The sequence below is a fragment of the Pogona vitticeps genome, chromosome 2, assembly GCF_051106095.1.
Source record: "Pogona vitticeps strain Pit_001003342236 chromosome 2, PviZW2.1, whole genome shotgun sequence".
Classification (NCBI taxonomy): Eukaryota; Metazoa; Chordata; class Lepidosauria; order Squamata; family Agamidae; genus Pogona; species Pogona vitticeps.
The window spans coordinates 125,218,070-125,232,624 of record NC_135784.1 but is presented as its reverse complement, the minus strand read 5'-3'; the positions used below and the strand labels follow the sequence as shown (position 1 = coordinate 125,232,624).

General features: G+C 41.3%; 1 protein-coding gene across 1 annotated transcript in view; it reads left to right on the top strand.

Moving 5' to 3' along the window:
- Positions 1-2,161: 2,161 nt before the first annotated feature.
- RAB40B (RAB40B, member RAS oncogene family) overlaps positions 2,162-14,555 on the top strand; it is a 41,573-nt gene continuing 29,179 nt past the window's right edge. Inside the window, exon 1 of the mRNA XM_020796358.3 lies at positions 2,162-2,521. Coding sequence (XP_020652017.1) covers positions 2,380-2,521 — 142 coding nt within the window. The 5' untranslated portion in view covers positions 2,162-2,379. The remainder of the gene's footprint in view (positions 2,522-14,555) is intronic.

Below are 14,555 nucleotides of genomic sequence, written 5' to 3'. Positions count from 1 at the left end.
GCCTCGCTTAGCGATGTTAATTCATCCCGAAAAAATCACTGCTAAGCAATTTCATCGCTAAGTGAAACACGGTTTCCCATTGAAATGCATTGAAAACTGGATAATCCATTCCAATAGGAACGAATTGCTGTCCTTAAGCGACAATTGCCATAGGAAACATCGCTAAGCAAAACGCAGTTCCCCAATTGAAATGCAATGAAACCTATTCAGTGCATCTCAATGGGGGAAAAATACAACAAATTAAAAAAGAGTCAGAACAAAGTCAAATTTGGTTAACAAAGGGTTTATTAAGTGCACTTTATGATTTCAAACATTTTAAACAGTAAACTTTAACTTTATAAATAACAGAAAAACATTTAAAAAACAGCAAACATGAGGCTGTTTAAACCATCGTTAAGCGAAACAGGGGACCCAAAATTTAATCGCTATGCGAAGCATGGTCCCAACCATCGCTAAGCAAAAATCACCCATAGGGACCATCACTAAATGAAGCACAAAAATGCTCCGGAAAAGTCGTCGCTAAGCGATTTCATCACTAAACGGAGCACCCATTAAGCAAGGCACCACTGTACTGTATTCTGGTAGCTGCACAATGGTGGAGGGTGGGGTTTCACTTAACAGGGACTTATTTCTGGAGTAGGGCTTATATTGCCAGCATCATGAAAAATCATACTAGGTCTTATTTTCAGGGAAACAGGGTTGTATGTTTAAGTGTTATCTTATGAGACATTGAAGAGACAGTTGTCCACTTATTGCTGTAACAAGGCAGGGAAGTTACAACACTGAATATTTATTTGACTTGGGGCCTAAACCTTGTTTAATGAAGCACCACACATTAGGCCCCTTGGTTATTGCATGTACCACGTCCAGTTCAGATCAAGATCAACGCACTTGGAAGCCACCCGGAAGACTGGCCAAAACAAATTACGTTTGAGTCCAATTATATTCTGCTATCAAGCATTCCAGACTGCCTTTCATAAGGGAATACAGGAATTGCTTTATTGGCTAAGAGCAAAATCCCTTAATCTCCCCAGCATCAACTAACCAGATTCTCTTTGTTTGACAAGATGGGGTGGATTCGATAAACCCAATTATCCCACACAAAACACCTGCTTCCTGGGAAGAAAAACTGTGTTCTGCTGCCGTTGGTACTTGATTCCGCAGGTTGCCATGCAAACATTAACGCAGCCCAGATTTACATAGATGGATTTACTCTGCTTTCTCGTGTTCTTTTCTGGTTCCGCCCGATCACCTGGACAAACGGCAGCCGGAGCCTGGAATCGAAACCGCGTGGGCGCTCTTAAGCTGCGCTCACGCGGACCCGAACAGCACATGCCTCGGCCCCCACTGTGTAAACACAACCCTCCTGCACACCTCGCCCCGCAACACGGTGACGGGCGCGTTCGCCAGCCAATCGCGTAGAAGAAGTCCCCTAGCAACTGAACTGTTGGGCCTCGAGGGGGGTGGGTTCGTGTTGCCAATGCCTTCAGAGAGGGTGGAATCCTGGAGCCGCGGCTTGACCAATGGGGGAAAAGCAGCGGGCGCCTCTCCAATGGCAAGAGTCGGTGGGCGTGGCATGGGAAGCCGCGCCCCAGTGGGAACGGCAGGGGGTTGAGGGGTGTTGGTGGGAGAGCTTTGACAGGATTGCTCTTGAGGCGGGCAGGCGGGCAGGCAGGCAGTGGCGCTTCTCCTCCTCCTCCTCCTGGCAAAGCCGTTCCCGGACAACAGGCTGTCGCGACCGCAGCCGGGACCCTCCGTCGCCTCTTCGGACACGGCAGTGCGTCCCCGCCGCGGTGGGGACACAACCCGCGTCCTTTACCGCCCCAGCCACCGCCACCACCACCACCATCCCGGGCGCGCAGCTTGAGGGGGGCCCCCTTCGCGCCCCCGTGTTTGCCCGTCGTGACAGGTTCTTCTCCCTGCGCTGCCCCTCGCGGTTGGTGCCGACTGGCCACTCTGGAGGGGGAGGACGTGGGCACGGCCGCCTATGCCGCTGGCCTACGTGCGCTCCTTCCGATGGCGCCGTTGAAATCCTCCCTATCCTCGGCTCCCCGGCGGCAGGGACGCCTCGTCCCCTCCTCCCGCTCGTTCCCCGCCCTGCTGGCACCCTGAGCGGCACCCCCCCCCCCACACACACGCGCGCGCTCTTCACCGCCAACCCCGAAATCTTGAGGGTCGTGAGAATCGTCGTCGGCGACCCACTCCGCGGGAAGGTTTTTGAAAGATGCCGCTGCGCACCTGCTGCTCTTCCTCGGCCCCAGCCCTTGGTGCCCCCTCGGTGCCCGTCGTGAGCCCTGAGAGCTGAGGCTGCAACAGGGACTCGGTGCGAAGCGAAGGGAGAGAAAGAGAGAGAGAGAGAGAGAAAGGAGGTGGAAGAGGATGAACCACGTGGGCAGCCCTGTGAAAGCTTACGACTTCTTGCTCAAATTCCTGCTGGTGGGGGACAGCGACGTGGGCAAGGGGGAGATCCTCGCTAGCCTCGAGGATGGAGCCACAGAGTCGCCTTATGGGTATAATATGGGTAAGTAGAAACCGGTTGCCAGGCTCTCGAGCAGCCTTTCCAAATTGATGTCTCTCCTCCACCACCACCCCCGCCCCGTTAGACTACAAGCCCCATTGCTCTGAATCAGCGTGGCCGTTGTGATTCAACATTATCCGGAAGACAACCCAGGGAGGGCTACCCTGGATCTTGCGTGAAAGTGCTTGCCCCCCCCCTCTCCTTGTATGATCAAGAAGGCAGCATTTTTTAGGGCTGCCTTTCTTAATTACTGAGTCACCCCAACCACTTCCCACACATTGGGAGAGAGAGAGAGAGAAAGTAGGACGTCTACAGTACAGAATCTTGTGTTTGATGGAATCTCAAGTTCTGGCATCTTTAGAAATAGAGCCTTGACAGAGAAACCCATTAGCTACTGTCCACCACATGATCTGTTTTGTTTGTTATTTTGTTCTTTAGTCCTTAAGTCGTGTCCAACTCTTCGTGACCCCACAGGCCCTCCTGTCTTCCACTGCCTCCCGGAGTTGGGTCAAATTCATGTTGGTCGCTTCGATGACGCTGTCCAGTCATCTTATCTTCTGCCCTCCCCTTCTCCTCTTGCCCTCACACTTTCCCAACATCAGGGTCTTTTCCAGGGAGTCTTCTCTTCTCATGAGATGGCCAAAGCATTAGAGCCTCAGCTGCAGGATCTGTCCTTCCAGTGAGCACTCAGATCTGATTTCCTTCAAAATTGATAAGGTGTGTTCTCCTTGCAGTCCAGGGGGCTCTCAAGAGTCTCCTCCAGCACCACAATTCAAAAGCATCAATTCTTCGGCGGTCAGCCTTTATGGTCCAGCTCATTTGTTATAGTGTGTTTTATTTATGGGTACGCTGTTATATTCCATTTTATCAAGTCATGCCTGACTTACAGCGACCTCAATGGGGTTTTCAAGGTACATGAACTGTTTAAAGGGTTTTACTATTGCCACCCCACAACGAGTTTCCACAGCCAAGGAGGAATTTGAACCCTGGTCTCCTGAATCCTAGTCCGGCATTATTAACACCCTTCTTCACATTATTACCAAGAGACCGCTTTCATAAACCACAGTTTTTGCATAAAAATACACTTGTAAAAGGAATAATTAATTACTGTCAACTATGTTAGAAAGCATACATGACCCAAGGCATTATAAAGTTTACTTATAGATTAAGAGATGCATTTTGTAATCTGGATGTGATGGACATGGATTACTTGGGTGGAGTTTACTGTGCGGCTGTAGACCAAACATGGACAGATGTTAAATCTGTGAGGTTTTCACTGAAGTGAATCCTAAAGCCAGCTAACCAGAGTCAATTGTACTACAATGATGCAAGAAGATAAGCATAGCACTGTGGAAGAAGGTGCCTTCTGATTACATGCCCAACCCAGGAATTTGTTTTCAGTATCAACACTGGAGCTTGCATACAAATTTGTTCACACATCTTCTGCTTTCCTATTATCTATCTTGCTTAATTATGGAAGAGGCAACATCTTACTGTCTGTGTTTTAAAACCATTAGGTAGGGAATGCTGAGCTACTGCAAATCACTCAGCTATGTACCAGCAGATTCCAAATTACCTTATACTCCAATCCTGATGTAACTCAGCAGACCTACAGGGGACTATTAGTCAGGGGGAACAAGAATTAACATGGACTTTGCGAACAATTTTATTTGTGCCTTTTAAAGTCACTTCAGGTATCTTAGAAGAATAAGAGAATTACATCATGATGCAGCCAAGATTATAAACTTTAACCGTAATAATGCTAAAACATGTTGCGCCTTCTATGTTGGTTTTCTGAAATTATGTCAGCGATGTTCATATACCCACCAGAATAGAAAAAATGTGTGCAAAGGCGAGCAGATGTGACATCATGCTGCACATATGTATTTGAAGCAGAGGAATTATCTATTTTAGTGTTGACTTTCCTGCCAACTGGTATCTACTATGGAATTGCTTTGAGACATTCCAAAGAACACATCTTGTTAAATAGGAGCTAAAGATGGGGAAAGTTAGCTGTACAAAACTGGTTTTTTTTTGGGGGGGGGGTAATTTACTTAGACTGCTCAAAAGAAATGCTGATTGCTGGTGGTTTGCTTAACAGAAGCAAAGGTGAAGCAGCAGTCTTCAGGACGCCACAAATTTAGATTTACAGTATTTCAGTCAGACACAGGGATTGCAATATGGAGACCTCCATGTGTCTAAGGAAGTGCATTATAATCCACAAAGATTCACCCTGAGATAGATCTGTTAGTCGTGCTGCTATACCTTGGTTTTGTTTTTTTGCTTTATTTTTGTTATATATGCTGAAACAAATTAATAGTGGCTACCTCTTTGGAATTTTTAAAAAAGTATTAACATAGTACTGTACAAGAGTAGTGGGAATACATGAATGTTGTTGGGCAACTCCTATCAGCCCTAGCCAGCATAACTGTTGCAGTCCCATGTCATCTGGATGGCTGCATTTTAACCATCCTTGATACAGAATATAAGGACACATATAGATCTGACTTCTTGTAGCTGCAAACATGGTGCATGGAGTTTAAAACAAAGGCTGTGAGTGATAGTAGCCTAACAAATTAAATATAATAACCACATATCTTATGAAAGGAATGCTTCTTTTTAATCTGTGATGGCCAAAATATTGAGAATAATACTACGTATTTATACATTCCTAAGAGCAGTAGAAGTGGCAAAGAGTCTGACTGAACATAAGAAATCATGCAAGTGTAAGTATAGCACAGGACTTTAATAGCACTACCAAATGTTTCTGAAGAACTGATATGGATAGGATGAGTATTTTTGGCATTAATACTGGAACATTTATTTTTAGTTTGTGCCTTTATTTAACCTGCTGAAGAATGAGAGGCTCAAACCATGTTAGTTGCATCTGAAAACTGGAACATCTACAGATCTTTAACGTGATTCTGAATGAAATAGTAACTTCCTTTCTTGGAATAATAGTCCACTTTTGGACTCTTTAAGAAAAACTGTATCACTGACTGTGGCTGTGTGGTTAAAATCAGTGGAAGACATCATCAGTAAGAGCTGCTTTGTCCACTTGTAGTACAGTTCTAAGTACATTTACTCAGGCATAAGAAATTAGATTAATGTTCTCAAAGTTATGATTAATACTATGGTGTCAAGACATGTAGCCTTCCTTGCAGGAAACAGAGGGATATGGCACCATTCCCCCCCATCCTTTTCAGAGTTCACATGTACTTAATGTTGTTCATGAGTTTCTTGTGAGCAGAGCCAGCCAGCCGTTACAAATTGATTCCCTCCAAGCTGATCTTTTGGTGCCTATACCAGATCTGCTGGCAATGGAAAATGTCATGATTTCAAGTGGCAGTGCCACGAGCTAGAGGAATTCGCTGTTTCTTATGCCTGCTGACAGACACCATGGAGAAGGGAATTTCTTGAAATAAAGCACTAATCTGTGACTTTGCTCAAGATGTACCCAAAGTGCATTAGTAGCTGGGAGAGATAGCTGTCAGCCTGCGTAGATTTAAAAAGGTTAGACAAATTCATGGAGGATTCTGCTGTCTGTGGTTACCAGCCATCACAGATGCATGTTGCCTCTGAATACCAGTTGCTGGGAAACATGAGAATGAGAATGCTGTGGCACTCTTGTTCTGCTCTTGTCCATATTCATCTATCTGGCTGCTGTAGAAACAGAATGCTGGACTTGATAGGCCTTGGACCGATTGACCACATTTATTTTCATGTTGTGATTTTAGGGAGGAGGGATGGTACAAGAGCACTCTACATTTAACTGATAATTACTTTTTCTTTTCCAAAGGAGCCTCTTCATTGTGCTTGGAAGGAATTGCTGTCTATGGTATTAAATACTGAAGTACCATTATAACTGTCAATTCAAGGCAACATTGTGTACCCATTCCATATTGTGTTACGGAAGCCTTGAGGTTATGTCGCAATGTTGTGGTCAGTGTGGAGATGATCGGAAAAGATAGCACTTTAAGAAATTCTGCAAATGTCAAATTTATAAATAGTCTAGTAGAAAAGCCCACCCTGACTGGTTGTTTATTTGCCACAGTATAGTACAGAGTTTAAGATGAGATGTGGTCCATAGTGGCTTAGTACACATGTCTTCTAAATGTGAGTTGAAGGATAAGAAACGGATTACAGACCGTCTTTTCCTTTTCCCCTCTTCATGTTGACTTCCTTTTTTCATTCATCATTTGTCAAATCAGAGTTTCCTGTGATAGCTAAAGTAGGACCAACTGTGTTTACCAAAAATGCAGCTTTCCTCTGGGGTGTGATTTGCAATATTGGTTAATGTAATGGTATTTGTTTTAATTATATATCTATGCCTGTGTACACATATCCTCTTTTTTAAATTTTAAAAAGAGCCATGCATCTATCTAGCTTCATTGGTAAAAACACTTAATTAAATTTCTTTTTTAGCACAGGGATAGGAATAAATAATCTGCTATGTGTACTCAAAATATTGTGCTGTAGGCATTGAAAAGGAATCTCTGGAAGCATTTTGTAAAGGCTGAAGTGTGGAATATATGTCAGAGAAGTATTTGGCTTGTGGGTTCAAAACAAGCAAACACAAAATGTTAGAAACCACTTAATTCACGTCTATAGCATTGCAATGCTTATTACACAAAAGACGTCCTGTTGCCTAAATCCCATGGTTGCTTTCTTGTGGGTGACTTGCTTTTGAACCTGTGTAGGTTATGTGGTAATCTTCGACCGTTATCAGGACTGGTACACACAGTGCATGGTCATCAATTGTAAGACCGCACTGGCAAGTTTTTCAGGTTGAATTAGGATGGGAATTCCACTTCTCAAAGAAAGCGTACTCCACCCTATATGAGTTCACAGAGGTATTTCATAATTAGACTGACAATGCAATTTTCTACATGTCTACTCAAAAGCAAGTTCTGTTACATTTTATTTATGAAATACAATATACAAAATGTAACTCTTATGAGGCTGCCAAACACTGATTTAGAACATTATCCAAGTTATAAAATAAGGCTTAAAGAAAGAATCAGACTATATCTTGAAATCACAGAAGGCTGACAACCAATAGCATGGCAAAGCAAGTAAGATTTTTGTAGCCTGCTAACATGCCACCAGGCCGTGCAGGGAAGGGATCAACACCACTTGGGCACTACAGTCGTAATGGACTATATCACAGTGAGAAAGAGGACCTGTGGTCACATTTGATGAAGTGGTTATGAGAAGACTGGCTTTCAAATATCCTGATTCCAAAAGTATTTAGAGCTTTATGGGCAATAACCAATATCTTGCATTGTACTTGAAAATGATCTAGGAAACAATGCAGATTGAAAAATATTATAGTTTTGAAGCTCTGAAAAGCAGGCTCGAGCTACAATCCTGATTGCTGCACTTGGTATCATCTGAAGTTTCTAGAATACATTTCAGAGCCAGGCCCACATGTGAAGTAATATTTTAATTTAAACATAAGTGCATCAAGGGACGTGGTGGCGCTGTGGGCTAAACCGCAGAAGCCTGTGCTGCAGGGTCAGAAGACCAAGCAGTCGTAAGATCGAATCCACGCGACGGAGTGAGTGCCCGTTGCTTGTCCCAGCTCCCGCCAACCTAGCGGTTCGAAAGCATGCAAATGCGAGTAGATAAATAGGTACCATCTTGGTGGGAAGGTAAACAGCGTTCCGTGTCTAAATCACACTGGCCATGTGACCACGGAAAGATTGTCTTCGGACAAACGCTGGCTCTATGGCTTGAAGAGCGGGATGAGCGCCGCCCCCTAGAGTCGGACACGACTGGACAAAAATTGTCAAGGGGAACCTTTACCTTTACCTTTTTACTGCATCAAGTGAACCTTCTTGTAGGTAAGCAGATGTAAGATCCCTATCGCTTTCCTTCCTGCAGATTGAATGTATGCAACTAAGCTTTAATGTACTGTAAATGTTCATGCACAAACAATCCCTACACTCACTTTTCCATTTTGCAGGAATTACTTACTACATTAGAAAGCAATATGGTGAAAGGGACAAATTTTTGTTACACCTAAAGAGATTTTCTTTATGATATGTCATATTCTAAAGAGGAGATGAAGAAAGTAGTACAGGCTGCTCATTTCTTTGTCCTGTTGTGTCTATTTAATATGTAAAACAAATCCTGTTTTATATTGCCTACATTATCTGAGGGGTTGTGTTAAAAGAAGTAATTAGGATGGTAAGGCTGTGTTCATATACTTTGGAGGTAAGTCCCATTGATATCAAATATGCCTTGATTGTAAAGAGATAGCTATGAGATTATTCTATAAAGGTTTTCATGAATCTGCTTTTGAGGTTATAAAAATGACACAACACATTTCTGCATCCATTCTTTTATCATGAAATGTATGCATGTTTATCCACAACTGTATATGTGGAGTTCTGTAATACATCAAGTGCAAAAGTATGGCTCAAGAGAAGCTGACTGTAGTGGGGGAAGTTACTATAGAGCCAGGTCTCATCTAGCCAGCTTTGATGGTCTGTCCAGATCCATTAGAGAAAAGCCTGGAAGATAATATGTGAAATCCACAGAAGGAGAGATTTTGCCCCAACAGAGCATAAAGATCCTATAAAACCTCATAAACATGCTTGTTCAGTCCTGCTCCCATTCTTAGGAGCTATCTGTGTAGTTAAAGGACTGTTGGCCATATTTGCAACACTTAGCACATAGTACAAAAAGGTAGTGATGACTTAACTCAATAGTGTGACCTTGCGTTTCAAGGAATCTGCCCACATCTTCGAGCCTGGGAGATCTTGGATTGAGGAAATAATAGCATCTTCATTGGTGCCTCCTCCCCCTCAAGGTTGAAGGAAGGATGGCAGCTGGAGAACATGGAAGATATTAGAATTTGCAGAGCTGTTGGAAGCAGATTTTGTCACCTGGCTGTCTGGCATTGAAGGAAAAGTAAAGATACATGGAATATTTTCTCTGAATACATTCTTTTGAAATGCATTATAATCATTAATAGGTAATGAGCTTCAATAATGAGCTTGATGGTCTTGTGCCAGCAGTAGGACAGAGCTTACAGTAAATAGGACCTATTTACAGATGTGTTAGGAGCTCTGCGTATTCCCCCTATAGACAGAGAAATATTACATTTAAAAAAAGACCTCTCAATAAGGACTGTTCAGGACAGAGACCATCCCATAGTAACAGAATTGAACTAGAAATCTTAGAAGAAGGGAGGGTGGATTGGCCCAGGTGCATGTTTTATTCTATCTTGGAAAACAATGCCATAAAAAGGTTGTAACAGATATGTAGTATGGCATAAGTAGCAGAAATGAGGTGATTTTGAATATTTGTTAGAAGTAAAAAGGAGGAAAATAAAATAAAAATATAGGTCTAGATATTGGAACATTATTCCAATAAAAATATAGACCAGAATATAGACGTTGGTATAGAACGGGGGTCCCCAATCCCCAGTCCGCAGCCCAGTGCCAGTCCGTGGGCTTCCTCGAACGGTGCTGCGGACACGGATCTCTGCCCCTCCGCAAGTATAACATGCCTACCCGGAAGCGTGACACGCCCCTCCGTGAGCATGACACACCCACCCGCAAAATTGTTTGGAAAAGAGAGGTGCTCACAATACAGTGGGAACATCCCACACAAATGATTTTTCTTTGCCTTTCCTCCAGACAATTTTTTAAAATTATGCTTTCTTTGTATGATGCTGTGTTAGATAAGCATTGCAGTTCTATAGTTATAGAAATTAGCACTACGTCACTTGCAAAAAAAAAAAAAAAAGACAGCTACCATTGGTGTCAACTCAGCACCTTAGGACACAAATGCCACTGCTCCTTTGGACCCAATATATGCAGTCACACATGTCAGAAGCCAAAAACATGATCTGAGCAGAATCGCTACCAAAAAAAAAAAAAAAAAAAAAAACCCACCAGCAACAACTCTAACCCTTGCTGGCTGAACAAAATGTAACCAGTGGCCATGAAAAAACTTTGGGCTTATTTGCAGCTAGCTGTACATCATGTAGTTGACAGAAAGTACATCAAATTTAACTGAGCCAACTTTTAACACAAACCACAGGGTAAATTGCAGTGTGCATGAATGTACACACAATCCATATAGTTCTTTGGAAGCAAATCTTGTAAAATCAGTAATTCCCAGTTGCTTATAATAATTCTGCCTCTCTATACAATAATAAAGATAGTTTGCATCTACTATTTAGTTTCATCTAGCTACTTATCACTGCAGATGGAGACAGCAGCCACGAAATTAAAAGACGCCTGCTTCTTGGGAGGAAAGCCATAACAAAACTTGACAGCATCCTAAAAAGCAGAGACATCACCTTACCAACAAAAGTCCGCATAGTCAAAGCTATAGTTTTCCCTGTAGTGATGTATGGAAGTGAGAGCTGGACCATAAAGAAAGCTGACCGCCAAAGAATTGATGCTTTTGAATTGTGGTGCCGGAGGAGGCTCTTGAGAATCCCCTGGACTGCAAGGAGAACAAACCTATCCATTCTAAAGGAAATCAACCCTGAGTGCTCACTGGAAGGACAGATCCTGAAGCTGAGGCTCCAATACTTTGGCCATCTCATGAAAATACTCCTTGGAAAAGACCTTGATGTTAGAAAAGTGTGAAGGCAAGAGGAGAAAGGGACGACAGAGGACGAAAGGTTGGACAGTGTCATCGAAGCTACCAGAATGAATTTGACCCAACTCCTGGAGGCAGTGGAAGACAGGAGGACCTGGCGTACTCTGGTCCATGGGGTCACGAAGAGTTAGACACGACTAAACGATGATGATTTACTGTATGCTATGTTATAAGGCACTAAATTTTTATAACTGTGATGTCTGCTTTTTCTTTGAGGCAAACTTCTCTGTTCTCTATAATGAGTATGTGATGTACAACTGGTTCTATGAGACAGAAAAAGTATTAATATAGTTTTCTATCCATACTCTTCTGCTGGTATTTTAAAAATTAGAAACATTGGGATATAGCCAACATGCTTAAATGCAGAGAAGTGAAAATCATAATGGGGGATGTCCCCATGTTCTCCTTCACAAAACCCAAGTTGAATGTTCTTTCTGAATTTTGCTTGTTTTTCTCCATGCTTTCATATCACTGCTTATAAGTAAGCCATGGTGATGGTGATGACATGTACTTCCAAGTAAGCAACACCCAGGATGGCAGTTGTAGGAAGACTTTCTTCACAGATGTCTGATTTCTGTGGATTTTTTAATCCTCTTATACATTTAGTTATAATGTTAGCTATCTTTACTTCCGAAGGTAATTTTTAATGGCCAATTATATGCATTTTGAAGAAATGTTTTATTTTCATTTTTAAAAACCTAGTCTTTTAATTTTATTAGGTACTTTCTAATTCTGATATCATGTGAAAAATTTCTATTTGTATTTTTTAAGTTTAATGACGTTAGTGTAATAGAAACTTAATAACCACTGTCCCTCACTCTAGCAACCCATGATCTTTAACTTCATATGGCACATATTCTAGTCCCTTTGTTGTTTGAGTTCCTCTCTGTTTTCCTCTGCTCTATTTTTGTATTTCAGAAGTACTGTACACTGTATCCATCGTAGCTGTATCAATACAGTTTATGGAGTCATTATGATTTGTTCCATCTGATATATTTTTTTCTTTTTAATTCTGTGGTTCTTTTTGAGCTAATGCCTACAATTGACCCTCCATATTCCCAAGATTTTTTTCTTGATTAATGTAATTTGCTGTTCAGAGAAGAAGAGCATGCTCTTGTAATCAATCATGCTTTTAATCTGCAATTCTAACAAACTTTTTAGGAGTGGCTTCCATTGGATAAAATGAACTTACTTCCAAGTAAATATTGTTATCCGGGCAGGTTTACCACAGGAGAATATCCTGTATAAGTAGCAGATGTCTATTCTTGGGGTTAATAAAATATTTTACGGTATGTGTAAACTGTAATTTAAAAATATCCTGTTATTTATTATATATAAAGATAAGAAACAATTGGATTAAAAATGCAATTGTATTGTCTTGGCTATTGTGGATTTCCTGCAAGATTCTGAAAAGGGTTTAGGGAGAGGATAGTGGAGATCTACAGACAGGGAAGATATCTAAATATCAGTGTTCATTTCATATCCTTTTCATACAAGCCTGACAACTGGTAGTTTATTGTCGAAGTAAAAATGTTTCTGGCAGCAGTGCACAGGCATGGGCATGCTATTTTTAATTTAAAAATGATTTTGCTAGTTACAGCATGAATCAAACACCTACTTGCTCCTCATTTGTTGTGCTGTGTTGAGTGTTGCAAACTATTACAGATGCAAATTATCTCATGCTAAGCATATTCACCAAATTTGGCAAAATTTTGGAATAGGTACAGTGAATCATGCTTAAAATGAGATAATGACTAAGAGCGTATGAGCTAAGGTATGAGGATAAAAGAACAGAATAAAGTCCATGAAATCTGTGCACAATATGTGAAGGAAGCTCTGTGCAAAAGCCTCAACTATTTTGAATAACGATGTTTCAGGGAACCGCGGTTCTGTTGTTAAAAATCTGTTATTAATCTCCAGTAATTTTACAACATTTTAACCATCCTGATTTAAAAATGCAAGTGTGTACTTAATTTAAATTCCTACTCCTGTTTCTAATAGCATAACATTATTATTTGGAAAACTGTGATTCTGAGGAAACATGCTTTATAATTTATTAGCCATAGAGCATTTAATACATGCTAGGCGCTGCACAGAAATTTTAAAAACATATCTCTTTGCTTTCATGAGCAGAGTCTGAAAACAGGAAACAAAGAAGAAACAGAAGGAAAAATTCAAAGTGTTAACAAAATAATTAATCTAGAAATTGGAAAGAAACAAAGCAAAGCAAAACTAAATAGTACGTAAAGAGGAAAATGTAAGAGAAAGGAGATGCATCTGTAATAGTTTCTTAATAAGAGAACCAATAGAGATAAAGAACAGAAAAGAGCTTCTTATAAAAGAGCCCATCACAGAGAGAGCAGGCAGATCATAGAGAACTTGAGAGAATAGAACTTGAATAAAAAGACGATCTGAAGAACCAATGGGTGTGTGTGTGCACGCGCATGTAACAAAGACCAGAAAGTTGGAACAGAATCCCAAGAGCTCTTGTTCCCTGAACTCTGTCCCAGTATGAAGTAAAACAGACAAGCCAGGAAAAACCTCACCTACAGGAGTTACAAATTTAAATTCTGCATCATCTGAATAGTGGGGAAAATATTGAAAGCATGATTGAGCGGCATGATTGAGTACCTGTGTGAGAACAAAAGCTTGACTTGGATGAACCTTCAGTCTTTTTCTGTTTTCTCGGCCACAATATCTATTTGGATAATTCTTTTGTAGACATGTGTCTTCTTAAAGTCAACTGTAATCCTTCTTTTTTAAAAAAAAACATTTTATTAGTTTTTACTCTATCTACATTTAATTTGTGCTTGTCAAACAGCGTGTTACATGATTTGCTTACAGTTATTTCTTTTTTACATCTCAGTGTCTTCCCAATTGTCCCACCAAATTCCAGACATATTTCAAACATTGAAACCATTAATGTACGTATTTTATTATATAATATTGGCTACTATCATATTACTTTCATAGTGTACAATATTCTCAAGAGTAGTTCCAGTTCCATGCCCCAACTTTATATCTAGTTTAATTTCATTTCTAAAAAGAAAACCCACCATATTACGTCTTTACCTTGGTTAGTACTCCCTTATTTCAATTTAATTCTAATATCAAAGATATGCTCCTTTACAATTCCCGAAGTTACCATATTTGCCAGTGTACAAGATGACTTTTTGGCCCTGAAAAATATGCCTCCAAGGGGGGGGGTGTCTTATACGCAGGGTGCACTTCCAGCAAACCCTCCCTCTCTCCCAGATAAGTCACTTGCCTGGTAGTAAGACCGAGTAGACAGCCCTGCTCCTCCTTGGTAGCCTGGGAACAGCCTGACTCTAGCACTAAACAGCTGACTGTTGGGAACCAGCAGAGAGGCATCAGCCATTTTGAGATGCGACCACATGGCTGCTGCCTCTCA